Source organism: Oncorhynchus mykiss, chromosome 12, assembly GCF_013265735.2.
Source record: "Oncorhynchus mykiss isolate Arlee chromosome 12, USDA_OmykA_1.1, whole genome shotgun sequence".
NCBI lineage: Eukaryota > Metazoa > Chordata > Actinopteri > Salmoniformes > Salmonidae > Oncorhynchus > Oncorhynchus mykiss.
In genome coordinates, this window is record NC_048576.1 from 69,585,594 (window position 1) to 69,606,080 (window position 20,487).

At 43.3% G+C, this 20,487-nt stretch overlaps 1 protein-coding gene across 1 annotated transcript; it reads right to left on the reverse strand.

Moving 5' to 3' along the window:
- Nucleotides 1-1,830: 1,830 nt before the first annotated feature.
- LOC110538161 (integrin beta-3) lies at nucleotides 1,831-18,629 on the reverse strand. The gene is made up of 15 exons (XM_021624796.2): nucleotides 18,465-18,629; nucleotides 16,985-17,070; nucleotides 16,458-16,662; nucleotides 16,082-16,334; nucleotides 15,688-15,850; nucleotides 15,342-15,503; nucleotides 15,154-15,249; nucleotides 14,966-15,055; nucleotides 13,800-13,934; nucleotides 13,233-13,662; nucleotides 6,512-6,734; nucleotides 6,165-6,265; nucleotides 3,674-3,790; nucleotides 2,993-3,159; nucleotides 1,831-2,850 (listed from the first exon to the last, which is right to left on the reverse strand). Exons 1-15 carry the CDS (start codon nucleotides 18,529-18,531, stop codon nucleotides 2,782-2,784), a joined length of 2,364 nt encoding a protein of 787 aa, XP_021480471.2. The 5' UTR covers nucleotides 18,532-18,629; the 3' UTR covers nucleotides 1,831-2,781.
- Nucleotides 18,630-20,487: the final 1,858 nt, after the last annotated feature.

Consider the following 20,487-nt stretch of genomic DNA (forward strand, 5'->3'; position numbering starts at 1 on the left):
TGTTAACAGGGATGGCAGTGTGTTGAGGAGGATCAGTTGAAATGGGAGATTTGCGGTGTCTGTGACACCCGCTGTTTGGTGCGATGGAGACCCGGTGGAGAGCGTGGGAAAATGGAGAAGACAATGTCTGTCCTGCTGAGTTTTGATGTAGAGTCTTTGCCCGACAAGGTCAAGTTTGGAAGTGTAAGGTATCCCGTGAGAGATTTTGTTCCAAAAATACCACATTGTTTTAGTTGTGGAGTTATGGGGATGTTGCAGCAGTGTGTAGGAGGGGAGATTCCTTAGAAGTGAGAAGTGTGCAGGAGGGCATGAGACGAAGGAATGTGGTGTTGCAGGTGGTGTTGAGTGGTAGTGTTCTGTTCTCTCAGACCGTTGCTCAGTAGATTAGACAGGGTTAAATAGTGGAATGGGGTAGTGTTTTTTTTTACAGAGGGCTAATAGTTGGCAGGGTAATTTTCCTGTTTCCCAATATTGTAGTACTCTATCAAATTTATGTAGGCCGTGAATGGCCTCACACACCAGTACAGTAGGTGATGATGTATGCACCTAAACGTTGGATGTGATCCGCCAACCCAATCCTTTAGAAGAAAAATAAGACTTTGCACCTGCTCCTCTGGAAATCGTTGGGATGTCACTCTACTAAGCTAACATATGGAATTGTTTTAAGATGGTCATACCATGGATCATTTAGCTATTTGATTTGGAATTTTAGGACCTCTTTAGGTATCAAAGATAAATATTTTTAAAAATGATTTGATGAAACGTTGAATTTGGCCTGCTATTGCTATTGGCCCGTTGAATTGAATAACAGATTCATACATGGAAAGACAGATAGTGAAAAAAATCTAAACAAAGTTTGTTTTAAAGTGTCTGGGCTACCTTCAGACAAGTATTGTGAGGCTTGTGGGAATCCTAGAGCAAAATAACCCGAGATGTACAGAGCCAGAAATGAATCATAGAAATGAATGTAACTAAATAATGGGAATTGCCTGTACATTTACTAGGCCTGCTGGTTACACATGTAATGGGGCATTTATCAAAATTAACAAAGGGCAAGCAATTCACACAATGAAACAATGAATGTGCAAGAATTGGCAGGTGACAGTGGAGCACGTTCTGGCGAGAGCTAGCATTCCCATCTTCTTGTCTCAACATTTTAAATTATAGTCGAGACACATTATCTCCACACATTTGAAATGCTTTTTTACCAACAGCTGCAACTCAATATTAAGCTAGGCCTATTGCCACACGCACTGCCGCCTTCCGAAATAGGCATAGGCCTATGCACTTGTGATTTGAAACAATCCACAACTATAAACAATCCACACACAAATAAAAAGCTAATGATCCTCTATAGCTAAGTCAAGCTCTCTGGTAAAGTTTTTAGAATTATTTTATTTAGACAGGGGTGATTATATACTTTTGGCAAAACACCAATGTGCTTAATGGGTTAGTGAGCATCTTAGCAGTGCACTGTGCACCTGCCAACTTCACTTTTTAATTTGCAAGTGGCTGAAACCAGAGATGTGTATATAATGACGAGATGCTCATGTTACGGGTGGGTGAAGCGGCAACGAAGCACTGAGCAGCAGCGGAGGTGACAGCATCTTGGTTAAAAAACAAATATCCTGCACATGCGCATAAATCTCTGTATCTTTCTCCATGGCAAATCAGGTTTGTACTGGTTTGCACGATGTGATGTTGATACTCATTCAATTACAAACATAATGTTATATATGTAAAAGGAAAACACAAAAGCAGATCATTTTTTCTAAAATATATTTTAGCAGAGTGAAATTGCTAAAAAAAAAAAAGACAGAAAAATGGATGAGTGATTTCAATTTTTTTAATCAACATAGTAAAACCAATCAAAAGCCATTCATTCCCAAAACACATTAAATGTAACATTTACATATTTTATGCAATAAAGCAAATGACAGAACAACCAATGTCCCAGAAATGCTTTCTTTTATATAAAAAAATGTAATTTATAAAAGGGACCACAAACTTCTGTTTGTGTAGCCACATTCTAACAACTGTCAAACTTGGCTACAAACAGTTCATTGATGTCCATCACTCCCAAGTTTGATACCAAAGCACAAATGCATACTGAACTGTACACATGCTAGAGCAGATTGCCATAGCTGTTCATTAGTGACCATTAACATACAACATACATTGGGCACCATTAACTAAAACTCATGATATCCCATGTGGCTGTTTATTACAAGTATTGGACTTTTTTTTTTTGTAATACAGTGTGAATACCTGAGTTCAGTGTCATAACACAAGTAAACCGTGGCGGTAGTAGTAAGCAGCTGGGCTCCATAATAATATACTACAACCAGGTTGTTTGTAAAAGAGGCCTGTGGACAAGTGTGTTGTGTGCAGTGCAATGTCATAAACCAAATTTGAAACAATAACAGAGCATAACAATCTTTCTCTCCAAAGGTAGGTTTGGGGTCGCTGAACTATACTAGGCCTTATTACGGGAATGATGTCACACTTCGTGGGTGAAATAGGGGTCCTGGAGGCCTTGCCATAATTTGGACTGACATTGAAATGTTGGATAAGGCAGTTTTAATTATTTGGTTTTTACATGATATGTACAATACCATCACTACAATACAATGTCAACAAATGTATTTAATTGACATTAGAGTCAGCACACTTTATCACATGACAGTGGAGAGGTTCCACCTCACCAACCCCCTCTGTGTCACTACATTGCATCTCTCATAGACCTCTGAGTTTTGCTGATTGTGATTGGTCAAGAGTCCCTCAAGAGTTCCCACGGTAGGTCACATTGGTGAAAGTGGTGGTGGCTCCTTTGTACAAGGGGTTGTTAGCCTGAAAAAATGGAAACAAATAGAGGACAAATATATCAAACATCCAATCAGACACATGTCATCTTGACATGGATAAATATTCTTGCCAGTCATATTTTCTCCATCAGATGGCAGCTTTGTATTAAAAGCATAGTCGGACTCACCGTATCCCATTTGGCCTTAGCCCTCTCCTCCTCAAACTTGGCGAACTCTCGGCGATCATGAATGGTGACCAGCAGCTTCCAGATGAGCAGGCCAGCCAGACCCAGAAACAAGATGGCCCCCGCCACCGCCATGAGAACCACCAGGATATCAGGCCCTTTAGGGCAGTCTGAAAGAGAGAGAAGAAAACAGGAGAAGAGAGGATTGAGCAGGGAAAAGAGATTGACAGGGATGATAAAGAGGGGGGGAGGGTTTGGGTGGATGATATTTGTGTCGGCAATAGGGGACTAGCGTTAATGCACCTCGCTCTGGCTTTGGAGTTGTCTTTGTTCCTCTTGGGTGCGTGTCAGAGGGGAGAAGACTACCAGGGGTGGCAGGGTTGAGTGCTATTATGAGCTTTAGAGAACCAGACTGCCATCTCTGTACCTGCTCTACTCTAGTGGTGCCTGCCAGCCACACAGATAAAGACTGACTTGGAACCAAGAAACACACTATTCGTAGTTAGGGAGAAAAATTGACTTCACCTACAGCTCCCAGGCATCAGTAGTAATGCACATTATTTCTACACACATAACTATTCTCTAGAATACTAAAGGAATTCACTCTCATCCAGACCCTGTCAAACACATAATGTGCTGTACATATGAGCACAGACCCATTCACACACCGATGGACACACTCACCAGGCTCCATGACATATAGGATGGACTTTCCACTGGCATCCTCGTAGTACTGGAAGTGCTCTACACAGTCATTCTCATCCTTATAGGTGCAGTTCACAGCATTCTTCTCATAGAAGACTGGGATGAAAGAGAGGGTTATAGGGGGTTTGATCCAAGTGGAGGATAAGGAGCGAGAGAGAGAGACAAGATGAGGAGCTGGAGGTTAATAATATTTATTTTGCAGCACGTAGTAAAATCTATGGACACACAACATGACATATATAGACGAACAAACACAACATAAACAGTAGTGTCCACAGGAATTAGTGGATAAGGAACCAGACATGAATAAACCAGTCCGTACCAAAACAGAACAGTCCTACCGCATATTGAGAAAGCTAATAGCAGCAGGGATGAAGGAGACTTTTGAGCTCTTCATTTTAAACCTAGGAGGCCTGTGTCTGCACTCTAAGGGAAGTATACAAAAATGCATCAAACGTGGGATGCCAGGAGTCTCTCAGAATGGATGGCTCCTGGCGTATGATTCATGTCTGTTACTGGTGAGACAGGTCAGATACTGTAAGTTCATACCAATGATCCTGCTACCTGGTTTCACAATGTTACCCAGCATGTTCTGACTCTTTAGGTTAAGATGACCAAACCAGCAGATCATATTGAATGTTAAAATGGAATCAATGAATGATCATCAGCGTCATATCCACCCTGAAACTGCAGAGTTTTCTCAGGAAGAACAGGCTCTGATACTGTAGAGAAATTGGAGCCTCAATGTGGGTTGTTAGCACACAGTTTTGACTTCACATCACAAACCTGTAGTCTGGCGCTACAGTTGAAGTCGGAAGTTTACATACATATTAGATAAATACATTTAACCTCAGTTTTTCACAATTCCTGACATATAATACTAGTAAACATTTCATGTCTTAGGGCAGTTAGGATCTCCACTTTATTTTAAAAATGTGAAATGTCAGAATAATAGTAGAGAGAATGATTTATTTCAGCTTTTATTTCTTTCATCTCATTCCCAGTGGGTCAGAAGTTTACATACACTTAATTAGTGTTTGGTAGCATTGCCTTTAAATTGTTTAAATCGAGTCAAATCTTTTGCATAGTCTTCCACAAGCTTCCCACAATAAGTTGGGTGAATTTTGGCCCATTCCTCCTGACAGAGCTGGTGTATCAGAGTCAGGTTTGTAGGCCTCCTTGCTCGCACACGCTTTTTACGTTCTGCCCACAAATGTTCTATAGAATTTAGGTCAGGGCTTTGTGGCCACCAATACCTTGAAATTGTTGTCCTTAAGCCATTTTTCCACAACTTTGGAAGTATGCTTGGGGTCATTGTCCATTTGGAAGACCCATTTGCGACCAAGCTTTAACTTCCTGACGGATGTCTTGAGATGTTGCTTCAATATATCCACAAAATATCCCTCCTCATGATGCCATCTATTTTGTGAAGTGCACCAGTTCCTCCTGTAGCAAAGCACCCCCACAACATGCTTCACGTTTGGGATGGTGTTCTTCGGCTTGCAAGCCTCCCCCTTTTCCTCCAAACATAACGATGGTCATTATGGCCAAACAATCCAATTTTTGTTTCATCAGACCAGAGGACATTTCTCCAAAAAGTACGATCTTTGTCCCCATGTGTAGTTGCAAACCGTTGTCTGACTTTTTTATGGCGGTTTTGGAGCAGTGGCTTCTTCCTTGCTAAGCGTCCTTTCAGGTTATGTCAATATAGGACTCGTTTTACTGTGGATATAGATACTTTTGTACCTGTTTCCTCCATCATCTTTACAAGGTCCTTTGCTGTTGTTCTGGGATTGAGTTGCACTTTTCGCACCAAAGTACGTTCATCTCTAGGAGACAGAACGCGTCTCCTTCCTGAGCAGTATGACGGCTGCGTGGTCCCATGGTGTTTATACTTGGGTACCATTGTTTGTACAGATGAAAGTGGTACCTTCAGGCGTTTGGAAATTGCTCCAAAGGGTGAACCAGACTCGTGGAGGTATACATTTTTTAACTGACTTGCCTAGTTAAATAAAAAATATATATAACATGCTTTAAACTACTTAAAGGAGCAATTAGGGTTAAGTACCCTGCTCAAGGGTGTCTTGAGATGGGGCGGCAGGGTAGCCTAGTGGTTAGAGCATTGGACTAGTAACCGGAAGGTACTGACAAGGTACAAATCTGTCGTTCTGCCCCTGAACAGGCAGTTAACCCACTGTTCCTAGGCTGTCATTGAAAATAAGAATTTGTTCTTAACTGACTTGCCTAGTTAAATAAAGGTTAAATAAATAAATAAAGGGGACATGGGCAAATATTTCACATAGTGATTCAAATCAGCAACCTTTCAGGTACTGGCCCAGCGCTCTTACCCGGTAGTCTACTCATATGATGGAATATGTGAGAACATCAAGCACTATAAATAATGCAATCTGTTGCGTGGAGAGCATGTTGAACACACATTAATGGAGCATTGTTTATTAACAGTTCTTACCTAGTTCTTCCACCTTCTGAATTTCATCCCTGCAGATTCGGGCACAGCTTTTCTCCTCAAAGAGACGGCCTCTCTTGAAGTGCTTACATTCAACACATTCCCTGCAGATACAACAGAATGTTAATGCATCATCAATTTCCAAACGCCTGAAGGTACCACGTTCATCTGTACAAACAATGGTACCCAAGTATAAACACCATGGGACCACGCACCACCAACTTCTTAATCGTAATCATCCTGCTTTTCCTCCGCTTCCTTATTGCGTCACCATTTCATCATCATGCCTATCACATGTACATTATATGTGTGTAGGCAGTTATACTGCCCCCTGTACAGTATTTACTCACTTCTTGATGCTGCAGGCATCAGGGCAGGTTGGACACCTCTCACAAGTGGCCCCGTAGGCCCCTGGCTGGGTGCACTCACAGGCCCCACACACACACTGGCCCCGGCCGCTGCACAGCAGGCCCATGCTGGACATGCAGGTGTCTGTCCGAGTTGTGCAGTTACAGTTCTCCCCCATCCAGTCAGAGCCACACTTGCAGAAGCCACAGTCACATTTCCCATGGCCTGGCAGAGACACAGAGATTGAGGATGGGCCATTTTTTAATGGACATTTTATGTCTAACTTAGAGACACTAATAACGTATATTTTGTACATTAGGTTGATATATCTCTTATACATCACGTTATCAGTACTGGACAAACCCATGAGTGCAATTACAACCCTGGCCTGGAATGTTTTGAATTTCAAAGCAATGTGTATGTGAGTGGTTTGTGTGTGTGTTTTTGCCAGATCATATCTATACTGAACAACAATATAAACGCAACATGTAAAGTGTTGGTCTCATGTTTCATGAGCTGAAATAAAAGATCCCAGAAATGTTCCATATGCACACAAAGCTTATTTCTCTCAAATGTTGTGCACAAATTGGTTAACATCCCTGTAAGTGAGCATTTCTCATTTTCCAAGATAATCAATCCACCTGACAGGTGTGGCATATCAAGAAGCTGATTAAACAGCATAATGATTACACAGGTACACCTTGTGCTCGGGACAGTAAAAGGCCACTCTAAAATGTGCAGTTTTTCACACAACACAATGCCACGGATATTTCAAGTTTTGAGGGAGCGTGCAATTGGCATGCTTACGACAGGAATGTCCACCAGAGGTGTTGTCAGATAATTTAACGTTCTTCTCTACCTTAAGCCGTCTCCAATGCCGTTTTAGAGAATTTGGCAGTACGTCCAGCTGCAGACTACGTGTATGACGTCGTGTGGGCGAGCGGTTTGCTGATGTCAATGTTGTGAACAGAGTGCCCCATGGTGGCGATGGGATTATGTTATGGGCAGGCATAAACTACCGACAACAAACACAATTGCATTTTATCAATACCAATTTTAATGCACAGAAATAACGTGACGAGATCCCGAGGCCCATTGTGAGGCCCATTTTTTTTTTAAAGTTATCTGTGACCAACAGATGCATATCTGTATTCCCAGTCATGTGAAATCCATAGGTTAGGGCCTAATGAATTCATTTCAATTGACTGATTTCCTCATATGAACTGTAACTCAGTCAAATCTTTGAAATTGTTGCATGCTGTGTTTCTATTTTTGTTCAGTATAATTGTCAGCAATTCTGCATGTGTTTGTCTATGTATCAATGAGTATTAATGAGTGCATTGAGAGCATGGCAGGCAGACACGTGTGATGAGTCCATATTAAATCATAATTTCCAAGACATGAAGTCATCAATTCATGACCAGACAGTGCAGACAATGGCAGGAAGCAAACTGGTAATCCATCCCACTCTTCCCCTCCCAAAACTGGGACAATCCCTGGCTGTAACGACCACTCCCTGAAGCCTCCACAATATTTCTCAGCCCAGCCAGCAAAGTTGAGAAATGATTGTCTGATTGCCTTCAGACAGACATACTAGAGCAACTGGCTGTTTCTCACATGATGAAGGTTAATGCAACAGGGCTGGGCAATGAATGACGAAGAGCAGAGACAAACTGAGTCACTATCTCAGAGCTCAGCTGGGTTAGAGTGACCGATGGAAACTAAACAGAGGTCTGTAAACTGTATAAACAGACACTCAGAGACATTGGAATAGTTGTTTTCAGGTGAAACCACCTCCTTCAGCTGAATTCCCCAGTTCCCACGCCCTATCTGACTCTGTCATCACTATGAGATAAGTGTGTGTCTGTCTGTCTCTGTCTGTCTGTCTGTCTGTCTGTCTGTCTGTCTGTCTGTCTGTCTGTCAGTCTGTCTATAATGAAAGAGGCAGCTATAGTTATAAAAGGTTGATTTACTGTCTTTCAGGCACATAAGCTGTCTGAGTTGAGCTGGTTAATGTTTTACAGTATGTATCCCACAAACAGAGCATGAACTCAATTGAAAGCTGTTGACACAATCAGTACATAGTAAAGAAAGTCCTGGTTTTCCTCTCTTAATAACGTTCTTGTGTTTGGCAAATGCTCCTTATACTTTACCTCATCCGTACACTGAGTCCATGCTTGTGCCTTGTTCTCTCTACTGTACTTGTTGTATGGTCGAGTCAGAGAAATTAGGAGTTTCTAGGTATGCATTCCAAATGGCACCCTATTCCCTACATAGTGCACTGCTTTTAATTTGAGCCCTATGGGTCCTGGTCAAAAGTAGTGCACTATATAGGGAACAGGGTGCCATTTGGCATGCATTTCTAAATAATCTGCCTCAGTCTGAGACAGCACTCTAATCCTCCAATTTATCAAGTCGTAAACATGAACTACAGAGACACATAAACATGGAGTCCAGGAAGGAGGACAGAGAGAATGAGAGCGAAGAGGTGGAGGGAGTCATAGACATAGAGAGAGAGAGAACTGTCAACACAACGATGAGAGAATAATACAAAAAGAGAGAGGAGATGAGTGGGAGCATTGGTGATGGATGTGAACTTTAAAAGAGGGAGATAGAGAGGAGATAAGGATAGAAAGAGAGAGGGTAGCATGCCAGAGGAATGCTAACTTTCATGTTCTCTCTTGCCTGTTTGTGTGCCCTGTGGATGGGCTTGCTGACTCCTGCTCCACTGCCCTAGCTCCAAAAGCAGAGGGAGAAATACACACCAACAGGGGGATGTGGGAGGGCCTGGGGTTAGGAGGACGGGGTGGGCCTTGGGGGAGACCCAGATTGAGCTGGAGCCCAGGGACTCTGATACTTTACTGTTGTTCACACAGTAATGACATCATGCCAACCAGACTCCAGAGACACAGGCTGACAAAGTTGAGTCTCCTTCAGCGTGCTCCACCGGCTCTACTCACTAAATATGGAGTTCTGGACGGTTGCATTTCTGTGTCAATCATTCCAACCCTAGACGCTTCATAAAAGAGTAGAGCTCAATGACTAAGACCACAATCCCACAAATAACATATATTCCACTGACAAAACCATAGCTAATGCTGAGTTAAGACATAAATGACTGTTTTAACCAAATATGTCCCATTCCCAAGTCCTGACTTCACCCTAACCACCATACATAGCATTTCACACATAGCACACACTGTAAAAAAGCCAATTTAACCAATTGCTTAATCAGCATTAATCTGTGAATTGAAGGAAAATAAATGTAGCCAATGTGTGACGTTTTTTTCATTCAACAGACTTTGCTCACATTGAGCTGAATGTATACGAACTTGTTGAGACGAATTACAAAGTCATGTTGGCCTTTGGAGTAAAATTACAAATATGTTTGCTCAAAACTACACCCATCATTATCATATTTCCCAGCATGCTCTATTGCTGGTTGATTTTCAGAATTGTTTGTTTCAATACCTGTGTTTTTGCATGTACATTGATTAGTTGATTAATCTTATGCTACACAAACATGAAAGGAAGACAATGGCTCTCGACCTTCGTCTCTCCCGAGCCCGTACGGGAGTTGTAGCGATGAGACAAGGCAGTAACTACTAACAACTGGATACTATGAAATTGCGGAGAAAAAGGCGGTTAAAAAAGGCTTTTCTTTATTTTTACTATTTTCTACGTCGTAGAATAATAGTGAAGACATCAAAACTATGAAATACTATGGAATCATGTAGTAACCAAAAAAGTGTTAAACAAATCAAAATATATTTTACATTTGAGATTTGAGATTCTTCAAAGATTCTTCACCCCTTTGACTTGATGACAGCTTTGCACACACTTGGCATTCTTTCAACCATGAGTTTGAGCCAATCAGTTGTGTTGTGACAAGGTAGGGGTGGTATACAGAAGATAGCCCTATTTGGTAAAAGACCAAGTCCATATTATGGCAAGAACAGCTCAAATAAGCAAAGAGAAACAACAGTCCATCATTACTTTAGGACATGAAGGTCAGTCAATACGGAACATTTCAAGAACTTTGAAAGTTTCTTCAAGTGCAGTCGCAAAACCTATCAAGCGCTATGATGAAACTGGTTGTTCTAGGATTGTCATGAGGACAGCCACAGGAAAGGAAGACCCAGAGTTACCTCTGCTGCAGAGGGTAAGTTCATTAGTGTTACCAGCCTCAGAAATTGCTGTCCAAATAAATGCTTCACAGAGCTCAAGTAACAGACACATCTCAACATCAACTGTTCAGAAGAGACTGCGTGAATCAGGCCTTTGTGGTCGAATTGCTGCATAGAAACCACTAGTAAAGGACATCAATAAGAAGAAGAGACTTGCTTGGGCCAATAAACACGAGCACTGGACATTAGACCGGTGGAAATCTGTCCATTGGTCTGATGAGTCAAAATGTGAGATTTTTTTATTCCAACCGCCTTGTCTTTGTGAGACGCAGAGTAGGCGAACGGATTATCTCCACACCGTGAAGCATGGAGGAGGATGTGATGGTGTGGGGGGTGCTTTGCTGGTGAAACTGTGATTTATTTAGAATTCAAAGCACACTTAACCAGCCTGGCTACCACAGTATTCTGTGGTGATACCTCATCCCATCTGGTTTGAGCTTAGTGGAACTATCATTTGTTTTTCAACAGGACAAGGACCCAACACACCTTCAGGATGTGTAAGGTCTATTTGACCAAGAAGGAGAGTGATGGAGTGCTGCATCAGATGACCTGGACTCCACAATCACCCGACCTCAACCCAACTGAGATGGTTTGGGATGATTTGGATGGCAGAGTGAAGGAAAAGCAGCCAACAAGTGCTCAGCATATGTGGGAACTCCTTCAAGAATGTTGGAAAAGCATTCCAGGTGAAGCTGGTTGAGAGAATGTCAAGATTGTGCAAAGCTGTCATCAATGAAAATGGAGGCTTCTTTGAAGAATCTCAAATATAAATTATATTTTTGATTTGTTTAACACTTTTTTGGTTACTATATAATTCCATGTGTTATTTCATAGTTTTGATGTCTTCACTATTATTCTACAATGTAGAAAATGGTAAAAAATCTAGAAAAACCCTTGAATGAGTAGGTGTGTCCAAACTTGTGACTGGCACTGTATGTAATATACTGTCATGAAGAGTTTCATTTTACACTGGGAAATACACAAATAAAGTAGAATAGAAAGTATGTTGGTTCAGCAATATGCCCAAATATTGAGCAAATGCACAATCCTATTGCATTTGGTTGCCTTACAACTGTACATTGAATCAACTTTAATGCTGTTTTGTTGAGCAAACTCACAATCCTATTGCAGCTGGTTGCCTTACGTACGTTGAATAAATAAACACAATTCCGGTGCACATGATAGCACTCTTGTTCAGCCCAGGGGCCCTTTCTATGATGCCTTCCCAAAGGGCCAGACTGTTTGGGTTAAGAGATGCTGTCTCACGCGACTCAGACCCCACCCCCCTGCCTTCCCGTCTAAATCCATGTGGAGGCATGCTATGGCTGGGTGAGGAGAGAGAGGGATGAGGAAAAGTCTGGACAACGTGAAAACAATTGAAGCGGTTGACCATGGGAACATCCTCATTCCTAGGACGACAGACTCAGGGCTACACTGGGAACTAATGGGAACCATCTATTTGACAACAAAGGATGTCTTCTAGAGGGACTCAAACAGTGTATTTTCAGTAAAAAAAAGACTATAACAGACTACGTAGCTCTTTCCTCCGGAAACATCAAAAGTTACAGATATAACTTCTCTACGGGTATCCAGTGCCTCTCATTCTTCCAGTGAGTACAACAGCGACTGGCCGGTCGGACCTTAACCTCTGTTACCATAAGCAAAGTCCTGGTTGTCTAATAAAGCTCAGTCCATCCCTAAGGGAGCGGTTGTGGTTAAAGCACAGAGTTATAGCCAACACACATATAAATGTAGCAACAGCACCGTGACTCATCTGCTATGCAGCCACATTGAAATATCCAATGACGGGACCTATTAAAATGTTGTTACTTTGATTGAGCAACGTGTGCGCTGTGCAGGCGTGCAGTAGGGAGAGATGATCAGGGATGACATCTCATACTTCATTCCCAAGAGTGGTTAGAAGATTGATGGAATCAGTGAGCTCCGTGAGCTTGTTTCCTCCGCTAAAATGATCATGGAAGAAGACGTGGTTTTGATTTTAATCATCTGAATAACTTCTTGTGAAGTTGATGGAACAAACAAGAAAATAGAAAACGCATTGTTTTTTTTTGGTTTGTGTTATCCTTTACCAGATCTAATGTTTATATTCTCCGACATTCATTTCACATTTCCACAAACTTCAACGTGTTTCCTTTCAAATGGTTTCAAGAATATGCATGTCCTTGCTTCAGGTCCTGAGCTACAGGCAGTTAGATTTGTGTATGTCATTTTAGGCGAACATTGAAAAAAGGGTCCCATCCTTAACAGTAGAGAGAGAGAGAGAGAGGTCTGGGTAAAGGTCAACTGAGGCGTTGTGGACATGTTCTAAGGAAATGGACATCTCCTCTTTCCTGCTAAAACCTGCTAAAACCATAAGCCTGCCAAAACCTCCAACCCTAAAGCAAACAGAGAGAATAAATGTTACAAAAACAACTTGTCGACTTGTGTTGATGAGTAAAGCAGAAAAGAACATGTGGTAAAAGAAACCAACATGGCTGTCTCCTTGACAGACACAACAGTGTATCTATCCACTCACCTGAGCAGATCTCTCCTTTGAAGCGCAGGCAGTTGAAGTCGTCACACTCGCAGTACTTGCCCCACACTTTTCCAAAGCCACTAGTGTGGCAGGAGCACTGGCCACACACACAGTTGCCCCTCCCATTGCAGATGGCGTCTTCAGCTTTGGGGCTGCAGTTGCCCTGGTCTGAAGGCCTGTAGTCCCCGTCGGCACACTCACAGCGGTCTCCCAGGCGCCCCGGGTGACACTGGCACACACCACACTCGTAGGTCCCATTTCCCTGGTTACAGAGAGGGCTCTCGGGCTGGGCTGTGGCCTCACAGTCACACCCGCAGGCGAAGTGGACCGTAACCTCCAGGGCGTCCTTGAAGCCCACAGGTTTAATGGTGAAGGTACGGTTCTTCTCCTTAGGGCAGCCGTGTAACCTGGCCTCCACACTGAACGACACCTGGGGGGGAAAGGTGTGTGTGATACAGCAGGTTACATTTGAACTGTGCAGTAAGAACAGAGCATTAATTCCTATACCTAAGATCTGACACTAGGCCACCATTTATCATCCAGATGGTGAGTGGTACAGGTACTGACTGTGTCTCCGATCTTAAGTCCGGAGCAGGACTTGAGTCCCTGGATGAGCTCTCCGTTGAGGCAGGTGGCATTGAAGGACAGAGCCAGCTCCTCTGGAACACCCAGCAACTCCAGCTCCACCTTGGAACGGATCCTCTACTCCACAGGTCAATGGGCAGAGGTCAGAGGACAGAATGAACTCAATCAGAAACATAAACGATTCAGAAAACCTCTACTCTTAGTCTCTGTGGAAATGGATACAGTGTGTATATACAGTGTTCTATCTGTCAGACATTGGCTCGTGGGAAGTCAAATAGACTGTTTGAGAAATAAAGGGGAGCTGAACTCACTCCTTTAGCCTCTCTTTCCCACATCCTCATTAAGAAATGCTAGAAGCAATGAGAGTTTGAAGTGGGAGCTGTATGTTTGCTAATGTTGTGCGTTCTCTTTGAAATATCTCAAACAGCCAATGTTTGACTTCGCAACCGCAACAGCCAATGACTTCGCAACCGCATGACGCAGCATGACGAGCTCAAAGCAGTTCCTACTTTCTAGAGGATCAGTGTTTTTTTCTATGACAGTTGTGTTCATGATGTTAACGTTAGCTCCTGTTCTTTCAACATTAACATTGGCTACGATGTCTATGCTCTGTTGTCTCATGTGTAAACATGTCCGAGGTGCTGCACGTTAATGGCTAGTCCTGTTGTCTGTAAATGGCCGGGCTGTATGTTAATTGTTGGGTCCTGTTGTCTGGAAATGGCCGGGCTGTATGTTAATGGCTAGTCCTGTTGTCTGTAAATGGCCGGGCTGTATGTTAATGGATAGTCCTGTTGTCTGTAAATGGCCGGGCTGCATGTTAATGGCTAGTCCTGTTGTCTGTAAATGGCCGGGCTGCATGTTAATGGATAGTCCTGTTGTCTGTAAATGGCCGGGCTGCATGTTAATGGCTAGTCCTGTTGTCTGTAAATGGCCGGGCTGCATGTTAATGGCTAGTCCTGTTGTCTGTAAATGGCCGGGCTGTATGTTGATTCTGCTGCTATGACTGGCTAGAGTGCCCTTGGCGCAGCTGTTTCTCAGTGCAAGACAATTCTCCCTAGGTGTTACCAACTCATGTTAATGCTAAAGTAGGCATGACTGGGCATGATAGAACTCAAAACCCAACTCTCATATATACGGCTCTCTCTTACCTCGTAAGCATCCAGGATGAGTTGGATCACATTCCCAGAGTCATCCGACAGCGTTCCAACTGTGGTGCCAGGGATGAGCTGGCTGTAGTTCTGAGGAAAGAGGGTCCAAGGGGACATAAGAGGTAAGGTACCAAATCCCTCTACACCTAGTAACCACGGTGACCCTGATAACAGTCAGGTGTACTCACCTGGTAGAGGGGCATCACATTGTTGGTCACAGCGAAAATGAGGTTGATGTTGTTCTCAGACATCTTCTCTGTGATCAGAGCCAGAGAGGGGTAGTCCTGAAGGAGGAGACCGTCGTTATCGTTACGTTTCTCTTGTGATAACAGACGAATAGAACTCCGACACAAACTCTCTGACACACACCACTCACCAGGGTTGACGACTTGTCATAGTTGTTGTCTCTGTCGATGTGACACTGTCCATCATTGGGCTGCACTAGACCAGCCAGCCGGCCGTCCAGGGCTATGTGTGTCGTAGCGTCGGTAGTGAACACCAACAGGTGGGAGGCATCCCCACGCCAGCCTATCTTGTCCTAGTGACAGATGGAGGGAGAGAGAGGGGAAGAAGAGGAGAGGGGAGAAACGGTATGTATTCAACTTTGTGTGCTGTTTCTAAACCACTGATTGCGTGTGTGTGTGTGCTTGTATGTCTCTAGGTGTGTGCGCTTGTATGTCTCTAGGTGTGTGCGTACATGCGTGTGTGTGTGTGTGTATCACCTTGCACACCACTGCCTGTATGACCGCGTCGAAGCCTCCCTCTGGAGAGTCTCTGTTACGAGACACCTGCTGCTTCGCCACCTCCTCGGTGAAGCGCTCCACCTGCTTGGTCAGAGACAGCACGTGCTTGTAGCCAAACTGAGGCAGGCACCGCGTCTGGATCCTACACATCACACCCCGTGCCATGCCGAAAACAGGCAAATTGACAAAGAGGTGGAGAAAGAAATACATTGCTGTTAGACACAATTTGACAGCTATTAACAAAGCCAAATCCTGAGGGAATTTGAGCTTCAACACAGAATATCAACCTTTTCAAATCTTCCCTTCTGCAAAATCTCATCCTCCTCTCCCTCCCTCCTCCTCCACCTCTCTGTCCACTCCACCCCCCACTCACCCATGGCAAGGGTTACTGACGGCTTCCTCAGGGTAGGTGTACATATATGGGGACAGGGGCTTGTCCACAAAGGCCCCAAAGCCCATACGCAGGTTGCTGGTGGTGCGGCCCATGGCTGCAGCCAGCTGGTTGCCCAGGGAGCGCAGGCGGGCCAAGTCGTCCTTCATGGAGTAGGAGAGGTCCATCAGATAGTACAGGTCAACTGGGTAGTCCTCCACCTGCTTCACTGTCACTGTGAAACGCCTGGCATCATCTGAGGAGAGAGCGAGAGGGAGAGTATGTAACAATTCCTCTGTTCAATGTACTTTAGACGAGTTGTGAACCCGGTGTACAGTATGTGGGTGGTTGCATGTAAGCCTATGCTGTGTTAGAGTACCTGGTCTCAGAGTGAGACGGAGTTTCTGGGGTCTGATCTGGGTGACGTCGTCAGCCGCCCCCGACGCCTTGTCACTGAGGGGAGTGTCTTTCTGCACGCTGAGGGTACTGAAGGGGAACTCTAGCCCCTCCTTCGTACACCCCCCATCCAACAGGTTCTGCTTCAGATCACAACGGGACACACTGGAGCCCCCTTGGCCAAACTCCTGAACCCAGGACAACAACAACACACACTGGTAAGAGCAACACTTCCCAATGAGACAACCAGTAAAGGGACAGTGATCGATTTAAAAAGAGCATCTAAATGCAATACAATGGAAGGGGGGCTCAGTGGATGAATTCAGTATTTGGACAGTGACACGTTTTTACGGAGTTTTGGCTCTGTACTCCAGAACTATGGACTTGAAATTATGCAATGACTACGATGTTAAAGTGCTTTCATTTGAGGTTATGTTCACCCATATAGAGTGAACCGTTTAGAAATGACAGCACCTTTTTGTACATAGTCCCCCCAGAGGATATACTCACTTCCTTAAAGCACCAAGCACAGCTAGGGTGGATAGCCAAACACTGTCTGCAGGTGCTCACCCCTCGAGATGTGCAGATGTTTGAGCCTGAAGTACACACCAACATAAACATGAGTGAATAGGTAGGGGGTCCTGCAGTGGGAATCAAATAAGCCATATATGGACACTTGAAAGGAATCATATAGCCTATTTGCTGTCTGGACACTTGAAAGGAATCATATAGCCTATTTGCTGTATGGACACTTGAAAGGAATCATATAGCCTATTTGCTGTATGGACACTTGAAAGGAATCGTATAGCCTATTTGCTGTATGGACACTTGAAAGGAATCATATAGCCTATTTGCTGTATGGACACTTGAAAGGAATCATATAGCCTATTTGCTGTATGGACACTTGAAAGGAATCATATAGCCTATTTGCTGTATGGACACTTTTAGATTGATTCTTTATTAGCTTTGAGTGTTTCTGACAATGTTATTCCACTTGCAGTCTTGCCAAGTAATTGTCTCTCATGACCGTTTCTCCACACTGACTTTGCATTTAAACTACAATTCTTCTTCTTTTCTCACTACTTTAGTCGTTAGTTGGGCCACAGACGGTTCCGTTTCTCTACCACGCACTCTCTTCTCTCTCGGCTGGTCCCTCCTCCTCTGCTTCCTCTCTGGCCCAGGCTCTACTTCTCTCCTCCCCTGTTACACCATACTGTTTGCTACCCAAGCCTGTCCTGTCACGCACATTGTTCTGTAAAACAGCTGTTATGCAGGCAATTCGATGCTAGAGGAAGAGGCACACACTGCAGGAATTTCCATCAAAGTATGACGCTAAAACGTGTCATGTTGACGCTGCTCAATAAGTCGCGGATGTGACACATTATGTCTTGCAACAGTTGGTTAAAACCTGACTGCAGTCATATCAATTGAAAATGCTATTTCATTAAAAAAAAATTATGAGATGTGTATGCTTTGTCTATTAGACGTATTGAGGTTCAATTATGTGTTAGATGTCTTTTATTAATATTATAATTATTATTATAATTATAATTATTATGATTAGCCTATTCGCTATTGTGCATGTTGAAGTGATTGCTTGTCTATATAGCACTGTTACTATAAAAACAGGTGGCCAAAACAAATACTATGTGAAATGCAAAGGTGTGGCCTGTACAAATATGAGCGCACTCTGGCACAACGTTTCGCGAATTAGCGCTCCCTTTTAAGGACTCAACATGCCCAATGTTCCATTCCAGTAGCGCAAAACAGTGCCATACAGTTTATTGTTTTAACAAATAAAATCGTAAAAAACTATAGTTTTGTGAGTTTTCCTGGAACTTAAGACGTATTACTTATTAAAAACATACGATATAACAAAATATAATATTCAGCCGGCATACGCACCCTAGAATAGAACACGTCTTATATAATGGCAGAGGATTTATTTTTTTTTACATAAAAACTATAGGATGACAAAGAAAATACTTACCAAGAACTTCAGAAGAAGCTAATAAGAAACCAGAAAATATCCATAGTCGGTCAAAAAAAGTTCCCATGTTGGAGAGACGGGTTAGGACTGACTGCTCGAATTTCTCTGCCTGCTCCACCTCTGTAGTAGTATTAGTAGCCTGCTCTCAAACCAGTGGACCACCAATTAGAATGCTTTTCCTCATTCTTGCAAAATGCAATGCTGATTATGATTCAGAGAGGCTCTGACATACACGTTTAGGCTACTTTATAGAAACGTAACTGTACGACATAATATATAGACTAGAGTATGGATGTGCATTATATTTAAGAATATGCCGTTGGCCTATTCTCCACATATCAATGGCACAGATGTGTCAGTCGCTATAATGGTACCAAGCGTCTGTGTGATTCAAGACATTCAAATTGCCTGCTAATCTTTTGAAGTCTATTCGACAATACCCCCCCCCCCCCCCCCAAAAAGGACATGAATAAATGAATGAGTACATTTATTTATAAACTAAACAAATGTATGAATAAAAATAAAAGACACAAGAAATAGAAAAAGTTATTGAAATAAAAACATATTGCCAAAAACAATAAATTGTTATAACAATGCAGAGAAAAGTGTTTGTAAACATTGTTGTTTACATCTTTGTTTGGTTTTCAGCTAACGTCATGTATGTTCATTGATAGTTACAAGCAACCCACTTGTAACAAAGGTTCAAAATCAGCGACCTGTGCTTGAAAGCCCCCTAGCGGTTGAAACTGATATTCATTTTCAACCAGATGACGGTAGTATGAGTTTATAATTATTTGATTATAATCCCAATTAAACTGATGTATTCATACTTTACCTTTTATATCTTATTATCTGAGGAGATATTAGGAGGTTTGTGCTGTTCTTCACAAGAGGGTTTACAGGGTTTTGAGCATAGTTTTCTTGTTGTGTATGTGGGCATGTAGGCTGGACAATTTACATCCATTCTCTCCCATCTCTTCTTTAGAGAAGGATGCAGTAGTCCTGTTTGATCCATTCTTCCTTTATCTGAATCTGACCTGCCTAGTGGCCCTCCCAGGCCTTCCCATTATGGAGTGATGGAGCAGGAGAGAAATTGTGTACCTCTAAAATTGCAGGAGGGGGATAAAAACAAGATTAGATCAATGCCCTGGCCGTATCCAGCCCCGCCGCCACTGCTGCCTACCTGTCACAGTCAACGCCACCCCTGTAGAAATTGACTTGGGGGGGCGGAAGTGGGAGCCAGACAATGCCTCTGTCTCTGTCTCTGTCTCTGTCTCTGTCTCTCTCTCTCTCTCTCTCTCTCTCTCTCTCTCTCTCTCTCTCTCTCTCTCTCTCTCTCTCTCTCTCTCTCTCTCTCTCTTTCTGCCTCTAAGCTTGTCCATTTATTGAATCACTCTCCCTCTATACCCGTTATTCTCTCTGTCTCGCTGGTTGCTAAGCTACTGCCACTAGCCAGTGTTCTGGAATTGCGGCGAGGTGGGGTGATAGAAAAAGAGAAATAGATAAGCTGTAATACCCAGGAAGGCAGGCAGTGTGCTAGCATTAGGCGCTGATTGCTCCTGGCTATGTGTGAGGGATAATGCCCCATGGCTCACATTGTACTGGGTAAAGAGCTAAAGAGGGGGTCAGATGGCACCCAATTAAAACAGTGAGCCGGAGAGGGTGTAGGGGGGGTTTGGGGCAGGTGACAGGAGATTGGTCTTGACCTCTGTCTCCGCTCCATAGAACACTGGTCAAGATTTTCACTGAGTCTGAGAATGCAATCACTCTGCCAATATCAGTGTTTGGATAACCAACCGTCACCACGTCACCCCTTTCCTTTTCACTGGGTCTGGATATAATGAAGACCACCTCGTCGCGTAAGAGAGGGTCCACCTGGGATTTGTTTGAACTCAGGTAGTCTATATCTCCGTGGGGTTTACCTTACGAGATGTGCCCCAGCTCTTCTCATGGCGGACATGTTGTTTGTGTTGTGACGCTGTGCCTCCTGACCCGCTGGCCCCCTGCCTCTCTGGCTCGGAGA